At 42.1% G+C, this 22,767-nt stretch overlaps 1 protein-coding gene across 16 annotated transcripts in view; it reads left to right on the top strand.

Annotated features, from left to right (window-relative positions):
* Positions 1 to 22,767, top strand: part of LOC109877945 (mitogen-activated protein kinase 10) — a 112,847-nt gene that overhangs the window by 5,075 nt on the left and 85,005 nt on the right. For 10 of the 16 annotated variants that reach the window (XM_031803004.1, XM_031803010.1, XM_020470187.2 and 7 more), the window contains one exon: positions 21,554 to 21,625. In XM_031803004.1, coding sequence (XP_031658864.1) covers positions 21,554 to 21,625 — 72 coding nt within the window. Of the gene's footprint in view, positions 1 to 21,553; positions 21,653 to 22,767 lie in introns of all 16 variants that reach the window. The other 6 variants (XM_031803008.1, XM_031803006.1, XM_031803007.1 and 3 more) reach the window with 1 other exon arrangement.

Here is a 22,767-nt window from a genome sequence, read left to right as displayed (position 1 = left end):
AAACCTTCTTGCCACAGCTCGCATTGATGTGCCATCCTGGATGAGCTGCACTACCTGAGCCACTTGTGTGGGTTGTAGACTCCGTCTCATGCTACCACTAGAATGAAAGCACCGCCAGCATTCAAAAGTGACCAAAACATCAGCCAGGAAGCATAGGAACTGAGAAGTGGTCTGTGGTCACCACCTGCAGAACCACTCCTTTAATGGGAGTGTCTTGCTAATTGCCTATAATTTCCACTTGTTGTCTATTCCATTTGCACAACAGCATGTGAAATTTATTGTCAATCAGTGTTGCTTCCTAAGTGGACAGTTTGATTTCACAGAAGTGTGATTGACTTGGAGGTACATTGTATTTTTTAAGTGTACCCTTAATTTTTTTGAGCAGTATATACAGTGCCTTGCGAAAGTATTCGGCCCCCTTGAACTTTGCGACCTTTTGCCACATTTCAGGCTTCAAACATAAAGATATAAAACTGTATTTTTTTGTGAAGAATCAACAACAAGTGGGACACAATCATGAAGTGGAACGACATTTATTGGATATTTCAAACTTTTTTAACAAATCAAAAACTGAAAAATTGGGCGTGCAAAATTATTCAGCCCCCTTAAGTTAATACTTTGTAGCGCCACCTTTTGCTGCGATTACAGCTGTAAGTCGCTTGGGGTATGTCTCTATCAGTTTTGCACAGAGAGACTGAAATTTTTTCCCATTCCTCCTTGCAAAACAGCTCGAGCTCAGTGAGGTTGGATGGAGAGCATTTGTGAACAGCAGTTTTCAGTTCTTTCCACAGATTCTCGATTGGATTCAGGTCTGGACTTTGACTTGGCCATTCTAACACCTGGATATGTTTATTTTTGAACCATTCCATTGTAGATTTTGCTTTATGTTTTGGATCATTGTCTTGTTGGAAGACAAATCTCCGTCCCAGTCTGAGGTCTTTTGCAGACTCCATCAGGTTTTCTTCCAGAATGGTCCTGTATTTGGCTCCATCCATCTTCCCATCAATTTTAACCATCTTCCCTGTCCCTGCTGAAGAAAAGCAGGCCCAAACCATGATGCTGCCACCACCATGTTTGACAGTGGGGATGGTGTGTTCAGGGTGATGAGCTGTGTTGCTTTTACGCCAAACATAACGTTTTGCATTGTTGCCAAAAAGTTCCATTTTGGTTTCATCTGACCAGAGCACCTTCTTCCACATGTTTAGTGTGTCTCCCAGGTGGCTTGTGGCAAACTTTAAACAACACTTTTTATGGATATCTTTAAGAAATGGCTTTCTTCTTGCCACTCTTCCATAAAGGCCAGATTTGTGCAATATACGACTGATTGTTGTCCTATGGACAGAGTCTCCCACCTCAGCTGTAGATCTCTGCAGTTCATCCAGAGTGATCATGGGCCTCTTGGCTGCATCTCTGATCAGTCTTCTCCTTGTATGAGCTGAAAGTTTAGAGGGACGGCCAGGTCTTGGTAGATTTGCAGTGGTCTGATACTCCTTCCATTTCAATATTATCGCTTGCACAGTGCTCCTTTGAATGTTTAAAGCTTGGGAAATCTTTTTGTATCCAAATCCGGCTTTAAACTTCTTCACAACAGTATCTCGGACCTGCCTGGTGTGTTCCTTGTTCTTCATGATGCTCTCTGCACTTTTAACAGACCTCTGAGACTATCACAGTGCAGGTGCATTTATACGGAGACTTGATTACACACAGGTGGATTGTATTTATCATCATTAGTCATTTAGGTCAACATTGGATCATTCAGAGATCCTCACTGAACTTCTGGAGAGAGTTTGCTGCACTGAAAGTAAAGGGGCTGAATAATTTTGCACGCCCAATTTTTCAGTTTTTGATTTGTTAAAAAAGTTTGAAATATCCAATAAATGTCGTTCCACTTCATGATTGTGTCCCACTTGTTGTTGATTCTTCACAAAAAAATACAGTTTTATATCTTTATGTTTGAAGCCTGAAATGTGGCAAAAGGTCGCAAAGTTCAAGGGGGCCGAATACTTTCGCAAGCCACTGAAAATATATATATATATATATATATATATTTCTTCCATGTCAGATATATTTATTATTTTTTTTTTTATTCAAATGGAATAGAGTAGAACAGCAAACACACACATGGCCACTGCGCCTGCTACTCCTCTCCATTTCCATATGAAGTATTGGGTGCTGTTCAGGGGAGGGCAGGCCCACAACAATAGCCGGAGTTGAATGGAACAGCACTTCATCTTAGTGACAGTTCCCTCTGCTCTATACAATACATATCTGTTTATTTTATGTGATGATAAAAGGCTCATACAATACAAATATTTTTTTAATGTTTTCTTTCACAGAGATAGCGACTCCGACTGGCAGCCCCCGGTGCCAAGCTGCCCGCCCTACCTCTGCCCCCTCTACTCCTGCCTCCAGTGGTGTTCATATGCCACAGTTCATTACTGCAGGCATGACTGTGCCTCAGGGCCAAAAGGGCACAGCATGGAGGCGTTGTTGTGTTCTGTGTCGCATGAACTGCACCACTTGCTCAGTTTGCCTCTGCTTTACATCAGAAAGAGACTGCTATGGGACATGGCACAGGCAGCAAAATATTGTGTAGAGGACTTCCAAACGGTGTACTGTTTTAAAAAAAATATTTATTTTCTAATATTTTTTAAAACATTTTTTTGTGTGTGTGTGTGTGTGTGTGTGTGTGTTAGAATTGATTTTTGATATGCTGTATATTGTTATTTGCACTGTTGTATATATTTATAGGTCATTTCACCAATTCGGCCACTTTGGGCAACTTGTGTGGGACACCTGGGTGACTTCATGCTAAATGTCATGTAGCTCACCCATTCCTGAAGTTCTCAGTCTGAAACGTTGCACACCTACAGTTGCCCTCTTGTGTTATCCATCAAAATTATCTCCAGCATCCTATCTGACTGTGTGGCTATTCTAGTACATGTGAAAGATGATGCTACAACAATAAAAAACAGAAAACGTATGCTCTTGCTTTCTCTTTTCTTCCACCAGATCTACTGTGTTATATTCTCCTACATTCAATTAACATTTCCACAAACTTCAGAATGTTTCAATTCAAATGATACCAAGAATATGCATATCCTTGCCTCTGGGGCTGAGCTACAGGCAGTTAGATTAGGGTATGTCTTCAGGTGGAAATTGAGAAAAAGGGATGCAGCCATAAGAGGTTAAGAAGGAAAGAAATTCATTTAACATTTAACAAGGCACGCCTGTTATTCAAATAATTAAAATGCATTCCAGGTGACAACCTCATTAACTGGTTGAGAGAATGCCAAGAGTGTGCAAGGCTGTCATCAAGGCAAAGGGTGGCTACTTTGAATAATCTCAAATATATTTAACACTTTTTTTGGTTGCTACATGATTCCATGTGTTTTTCTGTAGTTTTGATGTCTTCACTATTATTTTTCAATGTAGAAAATAGTCAAAATAAAGAAAAGCCCTTGAATGAGTAGGTGTGTCCAAACTTTTGCCTGGTACTGTATATGTCACCTATGTCAATGGCAACATGATGACATATTACTAAAAAGATAGCATATGTCTGAAGAGGATACTGTGCAATGCCAAGAGGCGGCATCATGGGCCAAAATGTGTGTTACTTTACAGCCTATTGCATATGATACTGGTGAATACTGTATAGCTGTTGAGCATGGTAAAAAGGGAAGATGTGCAATCCAAGAGTAAGCACTAGCCAAAAGGTTGTTACTGAACAGCCCATTGCATGCATACAAGGCTTAAGAGAGAAGGTTTGAAAGACTAACCTTGTGGGCTAAATTATTGAACACTATGAATGGGAAGAAGTGCTGCCGGGAGCAACTTAACAATTAATCAATTCATTTATTTGTGTGCTGGTGTGCTGCTATCCTCCTAAGAGATACACTAGACCCACGTAGGACTGCGTGCCATATGACACCTTATTCTCTATTTCAAATCAAATCAAATTGTATTTGTCACATACACATGGTTAGCAGATGTTAATGCGAGTGTAGCGAAATGCTTGTGCTTCTAGTTCCGACAGTGCAGTAATAACCAACAAGTAATCTAGCTAACAATTCCAAAACGACTACCTTATACACACAAGTGTAAGGGGATAAAGAACATGTACATAAAGATATATGAATGAGTGATGGTACAGAGCGGCATAGGCAAGATACAGTAGATGGTATTGAGTACAGTATATACATATGAGATGAGTATGTAAACAAAGTGGCATAGTTAAAGTGGCTAGTGAAACATGTATTACATAAAGATGCAGTAGATGATATGGAGTTTATTTTTTACCTTTTATTTAACTAGGCAAGTCAGTTAAGAACAAATTCTTATTTTCAATGACGGCCTAGGAACAGTGGGTTAACTGCCTGTTCAGGGGCAGAACGACAGATTTGTACTTTGTCAGCTCGGGGGTTTGAACTTGCAACCTTCCGGTTACTAGTCCACCGCTCTAACCACTAGGCTACCCTGCTGCCCCAGATGATGATTGGCTGAGAGAAATTTGTGCAGCTTCCGACATTATCAATCATAGTCATCTGCTGGAAAAACGTACCTGTTATGGCTTTACACCCCCTGCTATAATGTGGATAAAGAATGACTTGTCTAACAGAGCACATACAGTACAGTATATACGTATACGTATACATATGAGATGAATAATGTAGGGGTATGTAAACATTATATTAGGTAGCATTGTTTAAAGTGGCTAGTGATATATTTGACATAATTTCCCATCAATTCCCATTATTAAAGTGGCTGGAGTTGAGTCAGTGTGTTGGCAGCAGCCACTCAATGTTAGTGGTGGCTGTTTAACAGTCTGATGGCCTTGAGATAAAAGCTGTTTTTCAGTCTCTCGGTCCCAGCTTTGATGCACCTGGACTGACCTCGCCTTCTGGATGATAGCGGGGTGAACAGGCAGTGGCTCGGGTGGTTGTTGTCCTTGATGATCTTTATGGCCTTCCTGTGACATCGGGTGGTATATGTGTCCTGGAGGGCAGGTAGTTTGCCCCCGGTGATGCGTTGTGCAGACCTCACTACCCTCTGGAGAGCCTTACAGTTGTGGGCGGAGCAGTTGCCGTACCAGGCGGTGATACAGCCCGACAGGATGCTCTCGATTGTGCATCTGTAGAAGTTTGTGAGTGCTTTTGGTGACAAGCCGAATTCCTTCAGCCTCCTGAGGTTGAAGAGGCGCTGCTGTGCCTTCTTCACGATGCTGTCTGTGTGGGTGGACCAATTCAGTTTGTCTTTGATGTGTACGCCGAGGAACTTAAAACTTACTACCCTCTCCACTACTGTTCCATCGATGTGGATAGGGGGGTGTTCCCTCTGCTGTTTCCTGAAGTCCACAATCATCTCCTTAGTTTTGTTGACGTTGAGTGTGAGGTTATTTTCCTGACACCACACTCCCAGGGCCCTCACCTCCTCCCTGTAGGCCGTCTCGTCGATGTTGGTAATCAAGCCTACCACTGTTGTGTTGTCCGCAAACTTGATGATTGAGTTGGAGGCGTGCGTGGCCACACAGTCGTGGGTGAACAGGGAGTACAGGAGAGGGCTCAGAACGCACCCTTTTGGGGCCCCAGTGTTGAGGATCAGCGGAGGGAGTCTTGTTTTCAGATTAGCCTTGTTAAAATCCCCAGCTACAATGAATGCAGCCTCAGGATATATGGATTCCAGTTTGCAAAGAGTCAAATAAAGTTTGTTCAGAGCCATCGATGTGTCTGCTTGGGGGGGAATATATACGGCTGTGATTATAATCGAAGAGAATTCCTTTGGTAGATAATGCGGTCGACATTTGATTGTGAGGAATTCTAAATCGGGTGAACAGAAGGACTTGACTTAGTGCCCTTTATACGGCTAGTAGGTTCAACCTCTTCATCATCAATAGGCTTTCGGTAATTGTTTACAAAGTCTAATTGGAGAGACAATTAGATTAAATATAAATAATACAGTATTTGATATTGTTACTATTCAAGTTGTTTAATTTGAAGCATAAGCTATACAACATTCTCATGTTTATCCTGCTGTTTCAAGTAATGTAATGTGGGCTTAGATAAACATATACAATTCATCAACATTGATTTTGAGGTATGCTCCAATTCCCCCCATGGAAGTGGTCTCAATGGCAATTTTCAAGCCATTGATAGATAGATTCAATTGAGCATTAAGTGTGGCCGTCTTGGTGTAGCCTGCTTTGCTTTTCATTTGTGGTTCTTGGCGTATGATACAATCTGATGTTATGGAACAAACATCAGTGTGTATTGAAGAAGAGATAATGATGAGGATACTGTAGTAGGAAAGTCTGATCTGGTCACTAATCTTAACTTTTAAGGGCCAGCCATGCTACCCTGTTCTGAGCCAACTGCAATTTTCCTTATTCCCTCTTTGTGGCATCTGACCACACTACTCAACAGTAGTCTAGGTGTGACAAAACTAGGGCCTGTAGGACCTGCCTTGTTGATAGTGTTGTTAAGAAGGCAGAGAAGCGCTTTATTATGGGCACTTCTCCCCATCTTAGCTACTGTTGTATCAATATGTTTTGACCACCTCAACTTCAATTCCACATTATTATTTATGAGATGTATTTGAGGTGTAGGGTTTAGTGAATGATTTGTCCCAAATACAATGCTTTTAGTTTTTGAAATATTTAGGAATAAGTTATTCTTTGCTACCCATTCCGAAACTAACAGCAGCTCTATGTTAAGTGGTGCAATCATTTCAGTTGCTGTAGTAGCTATAGTGTGTATAGTGTTGAGTCATCTGCATACATAGACACACTGGCTTTACTCAAATATAAAAAAAATTAAGGGACCTAAACAAATACCCTTGGGAATTCCTGATTCTACCTGGATTATGTTTGAGGCTTCCAATAAAGAACACCCTTTGTGTTCTGTTAGACAAGTAATTCTTTATCCACATTATAGCAGGGGGTGTAAAGCCATAACAGGTACGTTTTTCCAGCAGATGACTATGATTGATAATGTCGGAAGCTGTAAAAATTTCTCTCAGCCAATCATCATCTGGGGCAGCAGGGTAGCCTAGTGGTTAGATCGTTGGACTAGTAACCAAAAGGTTGCAAGTTCAAATCTCTGAGCTGACAATGTACAAATCTGTCATTCTGCCCTTGAAAAGGCAGTTAACCCACTGTTCCTAGGTCATCATTGAAAATAAGAATTTGTTCTTAACTGACTTGCCTAGTTAAATAAAGGTAAAATTAAAATGTGTGTAAGTGCTTTGCTTCTTGAGTGTCCTTCCCTATAAGTGTACTAAAAGTCTGTTGTCAATTTGTTTACTGTGAAATAGCATTATATCTGGTCAAACACAAGATTTTCCAGAAGTTTACTAAGGGTTGGTTGGTCGGCTATTTGAGCCAGTAATGGGGGCTTTACTATTCTTGGGTAGCAGAATGACTTTAGCTTGCCTCCAGTCTTGAGGGCACACACTTTCTACTAGGCTTAAATTTACGATGTGGCAAATAGGAGTGGCAATATCATCCGCTATTATCCTCAGTAATTTTCCATCCAGATTGTCAGACCCCTGTGGCTTGTCATTGATGACCCACAACAATAATTGTTTTCACCTCTTCCACACTGACTTTACGGAATTCAAAAGTACAATTCTTGTCTTTCATCATTTGGTCAGAAATACTTAGATGTGTAGTGTCAGCGTTTGTTGCTGGCATGTTATACCTAAGTTTGCTTATCTTGCCAATGGAAAAGTAATTAAAGTAGTTGGCAATATCAGTGTATTTTGTGATGAATGAGCCATCTGATTCAATGAATGATGGAGCCGAGTTAGTCTTTTTTCCCAAAATGTCATTTAAGGTGCTCCAAAGCATTTTACTATCATTCTTTATATAATTTATTTGTGTTTCATAGTATAGTGTCTTTAGTTTAGTCACATAATTTTTTATTTGCAGTACGTTTATTTGCAGTACACAAATTTCATAAATGTGACTGCAGTGTCTGGTTTCTCCTCATTACACACCATAGACCAGCAAATATTCTTTACATCATCAACATATGAATCACTACAAAATGTATTGTGTGACCTCTTATACACTATATTAGGCCCATCCTTTGAAACGTTAGTTTTCCAAGATCAAATACCAAATAAAATTGTATTTGTCACATGCACCAAATACAACAGTGAAATGTGTTAGACGGTGAGTGTAGCTGGTGCATGAAGTCACAGTCACTACAAAGGTAAACTACAAAGGTAAAGACGTCCTTACTATTTCAGTTGGCAGAGAGGAAGGGAACACCTCAGGGATTTCATCAAGAGGCCAATGGTGACTTTAAAACAGTTAGAGAGCTTAATGGCTGTGATAGGAGAAAACTGAGGATGAATCAACAATATTTTCATTTCTCCACAATACTAACCTAAATGACAGAGTGAGAAGAAGGATGCCTGTACAGAATAAAAACATTTCAAAACATGCATCCTATTTGCAACAAATGCAAAGAAAATTGGCAAAGCAATTCACTTTATGTTTAGGGCAAATCCAAGACAAAACATCACTGAGTACCTCTCTTCATAAATTCAAGCTTGGTGGCTGCATCATGTTATGGGTATGCTTGGCAAGGACTAGGGAGATAAAACAATATGTACAAAAATAAACAGATAGATCTAAGCACAAGCACAATCCACAATATTGTGAAGACTTACAGAAAACGTTTGACCTCTGTCATTGCCAACAAAGGGTATATAACAAAGTATTGAGATAAACTTTTGTTATTGACCAAATACTTATTTTCCACCATAATTTGCAAATAAATCTGTAATAAATTCTACAATGTGATTTTCTGGATTCTTTTCTCATTTTGTCTGTCATAGTTGAAGTGTATGATGAAAATTACAGGCCTCTCTTATCTTCTTAAGTGGGAGAACTTGCACAATTGGTGGCTGACTAAATACTTTTTTGCCCCACTGTATATAAAAATAGACTACATACAAAGCCAACAAATACAATCATTGCATTGCAGGTAGAAAATATCCTGATAAAAAAATATCCTATGGATCACATTGGCTACACATGCCTGTCTGAAATGAACTTGAAACATTGTATCAACTATCAACGGGTCCAGCCATAAGCTCTTGCTAGCAAACTTGCAACATTGTATGAAATATTCAGGGCCCTCAGAGTTTCCAGTGAACTCGGGACAGACACAGCTGTAGGCTATTTTGGCAAAAGATAAGAGCTCATCAGGTAGACTTATTTTATGACGTTTCCCCTGGATCAGAGCATTGTATTTTTTCCCTTTCACGCTGAGTGGTTATCGAAAGGGAGAGTGCTGGAATGATTTTTCAAATACATTGAGGAACTATTGCCATTCTCAATGGATGTTAAAGATTTAATTTGCTTGCTGTTTGAGGTGAAGAAAACATTACTTTGAGAAGCTCCACAGCTCATTAGTGGCCAATCAGAAATACTATCAGATCCCCAAATGGGCACATTTATATGCCTACATTTGCGCACAGGCCAGGTAGTCTATAGGCCTACGTCTATGCGTAATCAGGTGCATGTCTTTACTCAACATTGACAGTAGCACTCCAAACGAAAGTCAGTGACTAAATTGACAAAACTCGTAAACTAAACAAAATGAACCAAATCTTGTGTAGCATTGGTTGTGCGCTCTGTAAACAACATGTCCACTCTGACAATGGGAACGGTAAAAAGACTGGAATAATAATAAGGTTGAAGTTGGAAGTTTAAATACACTTAGGCTGGAGTCATTAAAACTCATTTTTCAACCACTCAACAAATTTCTTATTAATAAACTATAGTTTTGGCAAGTCGGTTAGGATACCTACTTTGTGCATGACACAAGTAATATTTCCAACAATTGTTTACAGACAGATTATTTCACTTATAATTCACTATGACAATTCCAGTGGGTCAGAAGTTTACATACACATACACAAGTTGAATGTGCCTTTAAACAGCTTGGAAAATTCCAGAAAATGATATCATGGCTTTAGAATCTTCTGATAGGCTAATTGACATCATTTAAGTCAATTGGAGGTGTACCTGTGGATGTATGTCAAGGCCGAGCTTCAAACTCTGTGCCTCTTTGCTTGCCATCATGGGAAAATCAAAAGAAATCAGCCAAGACCTCAGAAAAAAAATTGTAGACCTCCACAAGTCTGGTTCATCCTTGGGAGCAATTTCCAAATGCCTGAAGGTACCACGTTCATCTGTACACACAATAGTACTCACGTATAAACACCATGGAACCAAGCAGCCATCATACCGCTCAGGAAGGAGATGCGTTCTGTCTCCTAGAGATGAACGCACTTTGGTGAGAAAAGTGCAAATCAATCCCAGAACAACAACAAAGGACCATGTGAAGATGTTGGAGGAAACAGGTAACATGCGGTGACCTCACCCATTACTACCAGCATGTCCAGAGATACAACCTCTCTCATCATCACCCAGTGCCTGGGCTTACCTCCGCTGTACCCGCACCCCACCATACCCCTGTCTGCGCATTATGCCCTGAATATATTCTACCATGCCCAGAAACCTGCTCCTCTTATTCTCTGTCCCCAACGCTCTAGGCGACCAGTTTTGATAGCCTTTAGCCGCACCCTCATACTACTCCTTCTCTGTTCCGCGGGTGATGTGGAGGTAAACCCAGGCCCTGCATGTCCCCAGGCACCCTCATTTGTTGACTTCTGTGTTCGAAAAAGCCTTGGTTTCATGCATGTCAACATCAGAAGCCTCCTCTCTAAGTTTGTCTTACTCACTGCTTTAGCACACTCTGCTAACCCTGATGTCCTTGCTGTGTCTGAATCCTGGCTCAGGAAGGCCACCAAAAATTCAGAGATTTCCATACCCAACTATAACATCTTCCGTCAAGATAGAACTGCCAAAGGGGGAGGAGTTGCAGTTTACTGCAGAGATAGCCTGCAAAGTAATGTCATACTTTCCAGGTCCATACCCAAACAGTTCGAACTACTAATTTTGAAAATTACTCTCTCCAGAAACAAGTCTCTCACGGTTGCCGCCTGCTACCGACCCCCCTCAGCTCCCAGCTGTGCCCTGGACACCATTTGTGAATTGATCGCCCCCCATCTAGCTTCAGAGTTTGTTCTGTTAGGTGACCTAAACTGGGATATGCTTAACACCCCGCCAGTCCTACAATCTAAGCTAGATGCCCTCAATCTCACACAAATCATCAAGGAACCCACCAGGTACAACCCTAACTCTGTAAACAAGGGCACCCTCATAGACGTCATCCTGACCAACTGGCCCTCCAAATACACCTCCGCTGTCTTCAACCAGGATCTCAGCGATCACTGCCTCATTGCCTGTATCCGCTACGGAGCCGCAGTCAAACGACCACCCCTCATCACTGTCAAACGCTCCCTAAAACACTTCTGTGAGCAGGCCTTTCTAATCGACCTGGCCCGGGTATCCTGGAAGGACATTGACCTCATCCCGTCAGTTGAGGATGCCTGGTCATTCTTTAAAAGTAACTTCCTCACCATTTTAGATAAGCATGCTCCGTTCAAAAAATGCAGAACTAAGAACAGATACAGCCCTTGGTTCACCCCAGACCTGACTGCCCTCGACCAGCACAAAAACATCCTGTGGCGGACTGCAATAGCATCGAATAGTCCCCGTGATATGCAACTGTTCAGGGAAGTCCGGAACCAATACACGCAGTCAGTCAGGAAAGCTAAGGCCAGCTTCTTCAGGCAGAAGTTTGCATCCTGTAGCTCCAACTCCAAAAAGTTCTGGGACACTGTGAAGTCCATGGAGAACAAGAGCACCTCCTCCCAGCTGCCCACTGCACTGAGGCTAGGTAACACGGTCACCACTGATAAATCCATGATTATCGAAAACTTCAATAAGCATTTCTCAACGGCTGGCCATGCCTTCCGCCTGGCTACTTCAACCTCTGCCAACAGCTCCGCCCCCCCCGCAGCTCCTCGCCCAAGCCTCTCCAGGTTCTCCTTTACCCAAATCCAGATAGCAGATGTTCTGAAAGAGCTGCAAAACCTGGACCCGTACAAATCAGCTGGGCTTGACAAACTGGACCCTCTATTTCTGAAACTATCTGCCACCATTGTCGCAACCCCTATTACCAGCCTGTTCAACCTCTCTTTCATCTCGTCTGAGATCCCCAAGGATTGGAAAGCTGCCGCAGTCATCCCCCTCTTCAAAGGGGGAGACACCCTGGACCCAAACTGTTACAGACCTATATCCATCCTGCCCTGCCTATCTAAGGTCTTCGAAAGCCAAGTCAACAAACAGGTCACTGACCATCTCGAATCCCACCGTACCTTCTCCGCTGTGCAATCTGGTTTCCGAGCCGGTCATGGGTGCACCTCAGCCACACTCAAGGTACTAAACGACATCATAACCGCCATCGATAAAAGACAGTACTGTGCAGCCGTCTTCATCGACCTTGCCAAGGCTTTCGACTCTGTCAATCACCATATTCTTATCGGCAGACTCAGTAGCCTCGGTTTTTCGGATGACTGCCTTGCCTGGTTCACCAATTACTTTGCAGACAGAGTTCAGTGTGTCAAATCGGAGGGCATGCTGTCCGGTCCTCTGGCAGTCTCTATGGGTGTGCCACAGGGTTCAATTCTCGGGCCGACTCTTTTCTCTGTGTATATCAATGATGTTGCTCTTGCTGCGGGCGATTCCCTGATCCACCTCTACGCAGACGACACCATTCTATATACTTTCGGCCCGTCTTTGGACACTGTGCTATCTAACCTCCAAACAAGCTTCAATGCCATACAACACTCCTTCCGTGGCCTCCAACTGCTCTTAAACGCTAGTAAAACCAAATGCATGCTTTTCAACCGGTCGCTGCCTGCACCTGCATGCCCGACTAGCATCACCACCCTGGATGGTTCCGACCTAGAATATGTGGACGTCTATAAGTACCTAGGTGTCTGGCTAGACTGCAAACTCTCCTTCCAGACTCATATCAAACATCTCCAATCGAAAATCAAATCAAGAGTCGGCTTTCTATTCCGCAACAAAGCCTCCTTCACTCAAGCCGCCAAGCTTACCCTAGTAAAACTGACTATCCTACCGATCCTCGACTTCGGCGATGTCATCTACAAAATGGCTTCCAACACTCTACTCAGCAAACTGGATGCAGTCTATCACAGTGCCATCCGTTTTGTCACTAAAGCACCTTATACCACCCACCACTGCGACTTGTATGCTCTAGTCGGCTGGCCCTCGCTACATATTCGTCGCCAGACCCACTGGCTCCAGGTCATCTACAAGTCTATGCTAGGTAAAGCTCCGCCTTATCTCAGCTCACTGGTCACGATGGCAACACCCATCCGTAGCACGCGCTCCAGCAGGTGTATCTCACTGATCATCCCTAAAGCCAACACCTCATTTGGCCGCCTTTCGTTCCAGTACTCTGCTGCCTCTGACTGGAACGAATTGCAAAAATCGCTGAAGTTGGAGACTTTTATCTCCCTCACCAACTTCAAACATCAGCTATCTGAGCAGCTAACCGATCGCTGCAGCTGTACATAGTCTATTGGTAAATAGCCCACCCTTTTCACCTACCTCATCCCCATACTGTTTTTATTTATTTACTTTTCTGCTCTTCTGCACACCAATATCTCTACCTGTACATGACCATCTGATCTTTTATCACTCCAGTGTTAATCTGCAAAATTGTAATTATTTGCCTACCTCCTCATGCCTTTTGCACACATTGTATATAGACCCCCCCTTTGTTTTCTACTGTGTTATTGACTTGTTAATTGTTTACTCCATGTGTAACTCTTTGTTGTATGCTCACACTGCTATGCTTTATCTTGGCCAGGTCGCAGTTGCAAATGAGAACTTGTTCTCAACTAGCCTACCTGGTTAAATAAAGGTGAAATAAAAAAAAATAAAAAAATAAAAGGTACAAAGGTATCTATAGCCACAGTAAAACGAGTCCTATATCGACATAAACTGAAAGGCTGCTCAGCAAGGAAGAAGCCACTGCTCCAAATCCGCCATAAAAAAGCCAGGCTACGGTTTGCAACTGCACATGGAGACAAAGATTGTACTTTTTGGAGAAATGTCCTCTGGTCTGATGAAACAAAAATATAACTGTTTGGCCATAATGACAATCGTTATGTTTGGAGGAAAAAGGGGGACGCTTGCAAGCTGAAGAACACCATCCCAACCGTGAAGCACGGGGTTGGCAGCGTCATGTTGTGAGGGTGCTTTGCTGCAGGAGGGACTGGTGCACTTCACAAAATAGATGGCATAATGAAGATGGAAAATGATGTGGATATATTGAAGCAACATCTCAAGACATCAGTTAAAGCTTGGTCGCAAATGGGTCTTCCAAATGGACAATGACCCCAAGTATACTTCCAAAGTTGTGGCAAAATGGCTCAAGGAAAACAATTTCAACGTATTGGAGTGGCCATCACAAAGCCCTGACCTCAATCCAATAGGAAATTTGTGGGCAGAACTGAAAAAGCGTGTTAATCATAGTATTTTTGAGAGTATTTTTATAATTATTTTATTAACGAAGCATAAAGCTGCCATTAGAAGTTACATTGTTTTAGTTTGACTATGACTATGACAGACAAAATGAGAGAAAAAAATTCCAGATAATCACATTGTAGGATTTTTTATGAATTTATTTGCAAATTATGGTGGAAAATAAGTATTTGGTCACCTACAAACAAGCAAGATTTCTGGCTCTCACAGACCTGTAACTTTCTTCTTCCTCTGTCCTCCACTCGTTACCTGTTTTAATGGCACCTGTTTGAACTTGTTATCAGTATAAAAGACACCTGTCCACAACCTCAAACAGTCACACTCCAAACTCCACTATGGCCAAGACCAAAGAGCTGTCAAAGGACACCAGAAACAAAATTGTAGACCTGCACCAGGCTGGGAAGACTGAATCTGCAATAGGTAAGCAGCTTGGTTTGAAGAAATCAACTGTGGGAGCAATTATTAGGAAATGGAAGACATACAAGACCACTGATAATCTCCCTCGATCTGGAGCTCCACGCAAGATCTCATCCCATGGGGTCAAAATGATCACAAGAACGGTGAGCAAAAATCCCAGAACCACACGGGGAGACCTAGTGAATGACCTGCAGAGAGATGGGACCAAAGTGACGAAGCCTACCATCAGTAACACACTACGCCGCCAGGGCCTCAAATCCTGCAGCGCCAGACGTGTCCCCCTGCTTAAGCCAGTACATGTCCAGGCCTGTCTGAAGTTTGCTAGAGAGCATTTGGATGATTCAGAAGAAGATTGGGAGAATGTCATATGGTCAGATGAAACCAAAATTTAACTTTTCGGTAAAAACTCAACTCGTTGTGTTTGGAGGACAAAGAATGCTGAGTTGCATCCAAAGAACACCATACCTACTGTGAAGCATTGGGGTGGAAACATCATGCTTTGGGGTTGTTTTTCTGCAAAGGGACCAGGACGACTGATCCGTGTAAAAGAAAGAATGAATGGGGCCATGTATCGTGAGATTTTGAGTGAAAACCTCATTCCATCAGCAAGGGCATTGAAGATGAAACGTGGCTGGGTCTTTCAGCATGACAATGATCCAAAACACACCGCCCGGGCAACAAAGGAGTGGCTTCGTAAGAAGCATTTCGAGGTCCTGGAGTGGTCTAGCCAGTCTCCAGATCTCAACCCCATAGAAAATCTTTGGAGGGAGTTGAAAGTCCGTGTTGCCCAGCAACAGCCCCAAAACATCACTGCTCTAGAGGAGATCTGCATGGAGGAATGGGCCAAAATACCAGCAACAGTGTGTGAAAACCTTGTGAAGACTTACAGAAAATGTTTGACCTCTGTCATTGCCAACAAAGGGTATATAACAAAGTATTGAGATAAACTTTTGTTATTGACCAAATACTTATTTTCCACCATAATTTGCAAATAAATTCATAAAAAATCCTACAATGTGATTTTCTGGATTTTTTCTCTCATTTTGTCTGTCATAGTTGAAGTGTACCTATGATGAAAATTACAGGCCTCTCTCATCTTTTTAAGTGGGAGAACTTGCACAATTGGTGGCTGACTAAATACTTTTTTGCCCCACTGTATATTGTCCTGCTAATAACAGGGTTAATGATATATCTGTGAGAATATCCAATGGGCTTTTATATAATTCTAAATTCATCATTAATAATAATAACAATAATAATAATCGCTTTGTTTATAAAATAACAATATTTTGGAGATTATTTAGTTTTCAAATAACGTAAAATGAGTGAGAAAAAGGCCATTCTTGAACATGGGGTGAGACTTTGTGACTAATTTGTAAATAAAGGCAGTTTTTTTTATTTATTTATCTTTTTAGAGGGAGATAAACCTACAATCATCTCATGGGTCACCCATTCGGGGGCGGCACAGGTATTTAACCAGCATCTGTAGCAACACAGCTTGCACTGCTATGCAGTGTTTTAGACCGTTGCGCCATTCAGGCGCTGTATAATATGACCGGTCGGGAGTGGCCTATAGTTCTACAGTAAGAGCAAAATAATCCTAACAAAATAAAATAATACAAATCTTAGTGCAACAACAGTTTTAGTAAATAATACTGAAGTCATGCACAATTATCAGTTTATATTTAGGTTTATGTCGTCCAGTTCATTGTCAGTTAGAGACACAGTAGGACCCAAAAGCATAATGAATGCTCTAACTCCTCCTTGTGCAATGAAGTGGTGACGCAGGTACCGTACTAAACCACAAATTACCTCAAAGTCCCGCAGCATAATCCCAAAACTTTTAGTGAAGCAACCACTGTAGTGCACTACTTTTGACCAGGGCCCATAGTGCACTATGTAGGGAATGGGATGCTATTTGGGACATAGCCATATCTGCCCAGCCCCTCCCCATGATAAGCAGCAGCATAGGGAGAGGGATTATGTGTGTGTGTATAGTCTCTGCCCAGTCCTCTCCCATGATAAGCAGCAGCATCACATCTGTAACGGGAGCAATCTCATTAAGGGGTCACACAGCAAGGCAGGGGCTATCAAAGGATTTAACAGACAGCATTAATCTGGACTGATAGCCACAGTGAAACTGATCCTGATGTGCACCACCACCTTCATGATATAATATAATATAATACAACGTCTTCATTTGGAACAATGGGCTTGAAATAACTTGAGACATTTTTGCAGTACCTTCTGTCCTCTTTGAATAGAGGACAAGTTTAATTGCTCAGTGGAATTCAATAGTATGCTTTATTGTCCTCATGTGAAGACATTCACAAATGTAGGTCACAATTTCTCAAACTACAGTTCTACATTATAAGTAGCACATTAAACCAGAATGTTTAGCAGTAAAAATATTATATTATTGCTACAGATAATTGCAAGTGATTTACTTATGTTCAAAGACTGTGCGGAACTGCTTGCTCACTGCTTGCTGCTTGCTCACTGAAGGGCTAGATGTTCAAAGTGGGTTGCTCCGGCCCTAGCATCCAGCTTGATTATGTTTCAGGTTGATTTAAGAATGTGCTAAATAGACTCACTATCCATGTTCATGTTCCAGCCCTCTGGGAAAATGCAGCATCAGCAAGTTTCCATTTCCATCCTACACCGCCATCGTTCACACTGACAGAGGGAGGGATATAGAGGAAGAGCGAGAGAGACGTGGAGAGAGAGCTGGAAGAAAGAAAGATAGAGAGTGAAGTGTGTGTGTCTGTGAATAACACAAAAGCTATTCAAGCTGTGTTTTTGCTATTTCTACCTCTTCAAATTCAAATGACCTCTTTAAGGCCTTGAATTGTGTCATGCATTATTTTTTTATATGTAGGATAATTGGTGTCATGGAGCATATGACTTTTAGACAATGACACTGAAACAAATTATTGGTTGAAGAAAGACTCTATTGTATCTCTTCAATGTATAGCCAAGAATCCTGAAACAATATAGAATATGTTGCATTGAGTAGCGCATTCCGTTTGCCAACAATACTTTGACATAAGGCAACAAAGTTGACTGTTTGTTGTGCAAGCCAGTTACTAAAACAATGTAACAATGTCATTTTTTCTGTGGCCAATGACCTTGAGTCTTCTTGGATGGGGACTTCTAATGTAAATCTATGGCAGTACAAACCGTAGATTTTGTACTTGAGTGACAGAACACTGAGCCAATCACGACGCAACTAGATAACAACATTGCTGTATGTAAAAAAAACTATTTCAAATGTTGCTACATAAGACCGAATCAGGTGGTGAGTCATAATTGTTCAGCAGTCTTATGGCTTGGGGGATAGAAGCTGTTAAGGAGCTAGAATTGGCGCTCCGGTACCGTTTGCCGTGTGGTAGCAGAGAGAACAGCCTATGACTTGGGTGACTGGTCCTTTCTCTGACACCACCTAGTAATGAAGTCCTGGATGGCAGGTAGCTTGGCCGCAATGATGTACTGGGCCGTACGCACTACCCTCTGTAGCACCTTACTGTCGGATGCCTAGCAGTTGCCATACCAGGTGGTGATGCAACTGATCAGGATGCTCTTGATGGTGCAGCTGTAGAATTTTCTCCTGAGGAGGAATAGGCATTGTCGTGCCCTCTTCACGACTGTCTTAGTGTGTTTGTACCATGATAGTCTGTTGGTGATGTGGACACTGCTCCACTACAGCCCCATTGATGTGAATGTGGGTGTGTTCAGCCCTCCTTTTCCTGTAGTCCATGATCAGCTCCTTTGTCTTGCTCACGTTGAGGAAGAGGTTGTTGTCCTGGCATCACACTGCCAGGTCTCTGATCTCTTCCCAATAGGCTGTCTCATCGTTGTCGGTGATCAGGCCTACCACCGTTGTGTCGTCAGCAAACTTAATGATGGTGTTGGATTTGTGCTTGGCCACGCTGTCGTAGGTGAACAGGGAGTACAGGATGGGGACTGAGCACTCACCACTGAGGGGCCCCTGTATTGAGGATCAGCGTGGCAGATGTGTTGTTGCCTACCCTTACCACTTAGGGGCGGCCCGTCAGGATGCCATTACCACCAGGGGGCGGCCCTTCAGGATGGTCCAGTTGCAGAGGGAGGTCCCAGGGTCCTTAGCTTAGTGATGATCTTTGTGGGCACTGTGGTGTTGAACGCTGAGCTGTAGTCAATGAACAGCATTCTCACATAGGTGTTCCTTTTGTCCAGGTGGGAAAGGGCAGTGTGTAGTGCTATTGAGATGGTGTCATCTGTAGATCTGTTGGGGTGGATGTGAATTGGAGTGGGTCTAGTGTTTCTGGGATGATGATGTTGATGTGAGCCATGACCAGCCTTTGAAAGCACTTATTTTAGGCAGGTTTCCTTCACGTTCTTGGACACAGGGACTATGGTAGTCTGCATAAAACATGTAGGTATTACAGACTCGATCAGGGAGAGATTGAAAATGTCAGTGAAGACACTTGCCAGTTGGTCCACGCATGCTCGGAGTACACGTCCTGGTAGTCTGTCTGGCCCTGCGGCCTTGTGAATGTTGACCTGTTTAAAGGTCTTGCTCACATCGGCTACAATCGAGATCGGATACGGAGAGCGTGATCACAGTTGTCCGGAACAGCTGGTGCTCTCTGTGTCATCTGACCACTTCCCTATTGAGAGAGTCCCTGGTACTTCCTGCTTTAGTTTTTGTTTGTAAGCAGAAATCAGGAGGATAGAATTATATGTCTTTGTGCATGGAGTTAAGCTGGTCTAAAGTTTTTTTCCTCTGGTTGCACATGTGATATGCTGGTAGAAATGAGGTAAAACGGATTTAAGTTTGTCTGCATTAAAGTCTAGGTCCACTAGGAACGCCACTTCTGTATGAGCATTTTCTTGTTTGCTTATGGCCTTATACAGCTCGTTGAGTGCGGTCTTAGTGCCAGCATCGGTTTGTGGTGGTAAATAGACAGTTACGAAAAATATAGAGGAAAACTCTTGGTTTACAGCAGTGTGGTAGTGTGCTAGTGTGGTAGGTAGTGTGGTCTACAGCTTATCATGAGGTACTCTAACCTCAGAGATTTAACCTGTATATATAGCGTAGGGTCCTACTGGGGAGGAATAGAATGGCCAGAGATATTCGGGCCAAATAAAGGATCACTACTTTAGTAATATGCTGCCCAATGCTCAGCCACTATACTATGTAAGGGATATAGACGTTCTGTAAATTACCTTGGAAATAGTAGACGAGGCAGTGCTGAGTCCCTTCAGGGAGTTCATTTTCCAAGCTAATGTACAGAATGGAGGCGTTTATCCCGCGTATACCACAGTTACCAAAGAAAACGGCTAACTACACAATGACATAATGGGTGGACTGGCGGCCATTGCGAGTGTATCCATAAGAGCAAAGCAGGAAGTAAAAGCAGGAAGTTAAAGCAAGTGTACTTATCAATATGTGCTGTGATTTGTTGATTCAACTCAACTGACCTTACTAAAAATACATTCCGTAGCATGAGCCACATCAGTTAACAATTTGAATGAACATTCTACATTACCATGGAAATCATTGCATCATAATACCAGGCAGCCATTGTGTACACATGAGTCAAATTGCCAGGGTTTCAGACTGTTGTATTCATTGTTTTTATATGTCTGCTGCTGCAATTTACTTTTTTTGTGCTTCTTTGCAGTGCTTCTTGTTTTGCTTCTTTTCATTTTTTTGTGCTTCTTTTCAGTGTTGCAGGACTTGAGACCGGTCTCAGTCCTGAATCCAGTCTCAACACCACATATTGAGTCCCTAGGTTTTGTCTCAGTGTCTGCATTTTTTTTACTCGGTCTCGGACAATGAGGACTCGTAATTTCTTGCCGAGACCAGCAGAGTGAAAAACTCATAATTATCAGCCCCTAAAAACCGCTTCGCCAGGCCATATGTCCACACTCCTTCCATGACACATTAATATCTAGTTGCCTATTGAAACCTGGGCTTCCGGTTTTACTTGTAACATTACTGTCCTTTACTTTTGTTGAAAAGTAAGGAAGAGTGGGGGACATTGTTTGGAAGTTGCACACTCACTATTAGTAAGAGGACACCAGAGGAAGTTGTAACATAATTTGTCTTTTTATCTATACTGAACATAAATATAAATGCAACATACTACATGATTCCATATGTGTTATTTCATAGTTTTGATGTCTTCACTATTATTCTACAATGTAGAAAATAGTGAAAATAAAGAAAAACCCTTGAATGAGTAGGTGTGTCTAAACCTTTGACTGGTACTGTATGTCTAAAAGACACATCTGGATTCAGATATAGGATATGGTGCATATCCACAAAACTCAAATTATGGATTGAAAATGGTCTTTAATAGAATATAAAAAAACGTGTCATGTAAAGATATCCCTTTTCGCCCAGTGTCTTGACAACTACTATAGTCATTGTCATCCCAAACTCCCATACAAGTTGGCTACCGTACGTACACACAGATCTGAGACCAGGCTACACTGCCAGAGTCTAGAAAGACCCCCACTCTCCTCTACCTTCCACAGGTTGTTGCTGTAGAGAATGTGTTCTCAGGCAACCTAACTGGTAAAACAAGGATTAATAAATGAATGAACCTCTAATCTCTAACCTCTCCTCTCTCCTCTGTTTGTGTATTGCAGGTATTTATGAGCAGGCATTTCTTCTATTACTGCGGTGAACCAGTCCTAGATGTGAAAATAGCCTTTTGTCAGGTGTGTGTTCCTTACAGGTAAAATAAGGTACAGTATTCATTCACTTCCATTTCCTCTTCATTAGTGTTATGTCTGTTTCATAGAGCTGGAAAGAGTGTTAGCACTATTGAGGGACTAGGTCTGCCTTAAAATGGTGGTGGTGAAAGCCTTCTACGCGGACACCCATGCTAAAACAGGCTTTGTGGCAAGTGTACCATCTATCCAAATCAATGGTGTGTTTGTGTCATATGATGACCCAACAGGTACTGTAGCCTTGTCCTATACTGTATGTGCTGTAGCTAACTACTTTGTGTTAGCGTTAGTGTTAATAAATCAGTGATTCCCAAACCAGGGGTCATGACCCCATGTTGGGCCACCTATTGTGAAAATGGGGTCCCGGGAGAATTTCCAAAATCGTGAAGAAAAAATATACATACAAAAATATATATACAGTTCCTTGCGAAAGTATTCGGCCCCCTTGAACTTTGCGACCTTTTGCCACATTTCAGGCTTCAAACATAAAGATATAAAACTGTATTTGTTTGTGAAGAATCAACAACAAGTGGGACACAATCATGAAGTGGAACGACATTTATTGGATATTTCAAACTTTTTTAACAAATCAAAAACTGAAAAATTGGGCGTGCAAAATTATTCAGCCCCCTTAAGTTAATACTTTGTTGCGCCACCTTTTGCTGCGATTACAGCTGTAAGTCGCTTGGGGTATGTCTCTATCAGTTTTGCACATCGAGAGACATTTTTTCCCATTCCTCCTTGCAAAACAGCTCGAGCTCAGTGAGGTTGGATGGAGAGCATTTGTGAACAGCAGTTTTCAGTTCTTTCCACAGATTCTCGATTGGATTCAGGTCTGGACTTTGACTTGGCCATTCTAACACCTGGATATGTTTATTTTTGAACCATTCCATTGTAGATTTTGCTTTATGTTTTGGATCATTGTCTTGTTGGAAGACAAATCTCCGTCCCAGTCTCAGGTCTTTTGCAGACTCCATCAGGTTTTCTTCCAGAATGGTCCTGTATTTGGCTCCATCCATCTTCCCATCAATTTTAACCATCTTCCCTGTCCCTGCTGAAGAAAAGCAGGCCCAAACCATGATGCTGCCACCACCATGTTTGACAGTGGGGATGGTGTGTTCAGGGTGATG

Source organism: Oncorhynchus kisutch, linkage group LG23, assembly GCF_002021735.2.
Source record: "Oncorhynchus kisutch isolate 150728-3 linkage group LG23, Okis_V2, whole genome shotgun sequence".
NCBI classification, from domain to species: Eukaryota; Metazoa; Chordata; class Actinopteri; order Salmoniformes; family Salmonidae; genus Oncorhynchus; species Oncorhynchus kisutch.
This window is presented reverse-complemented; position numbering and strand designations above follow the sequence as displayed.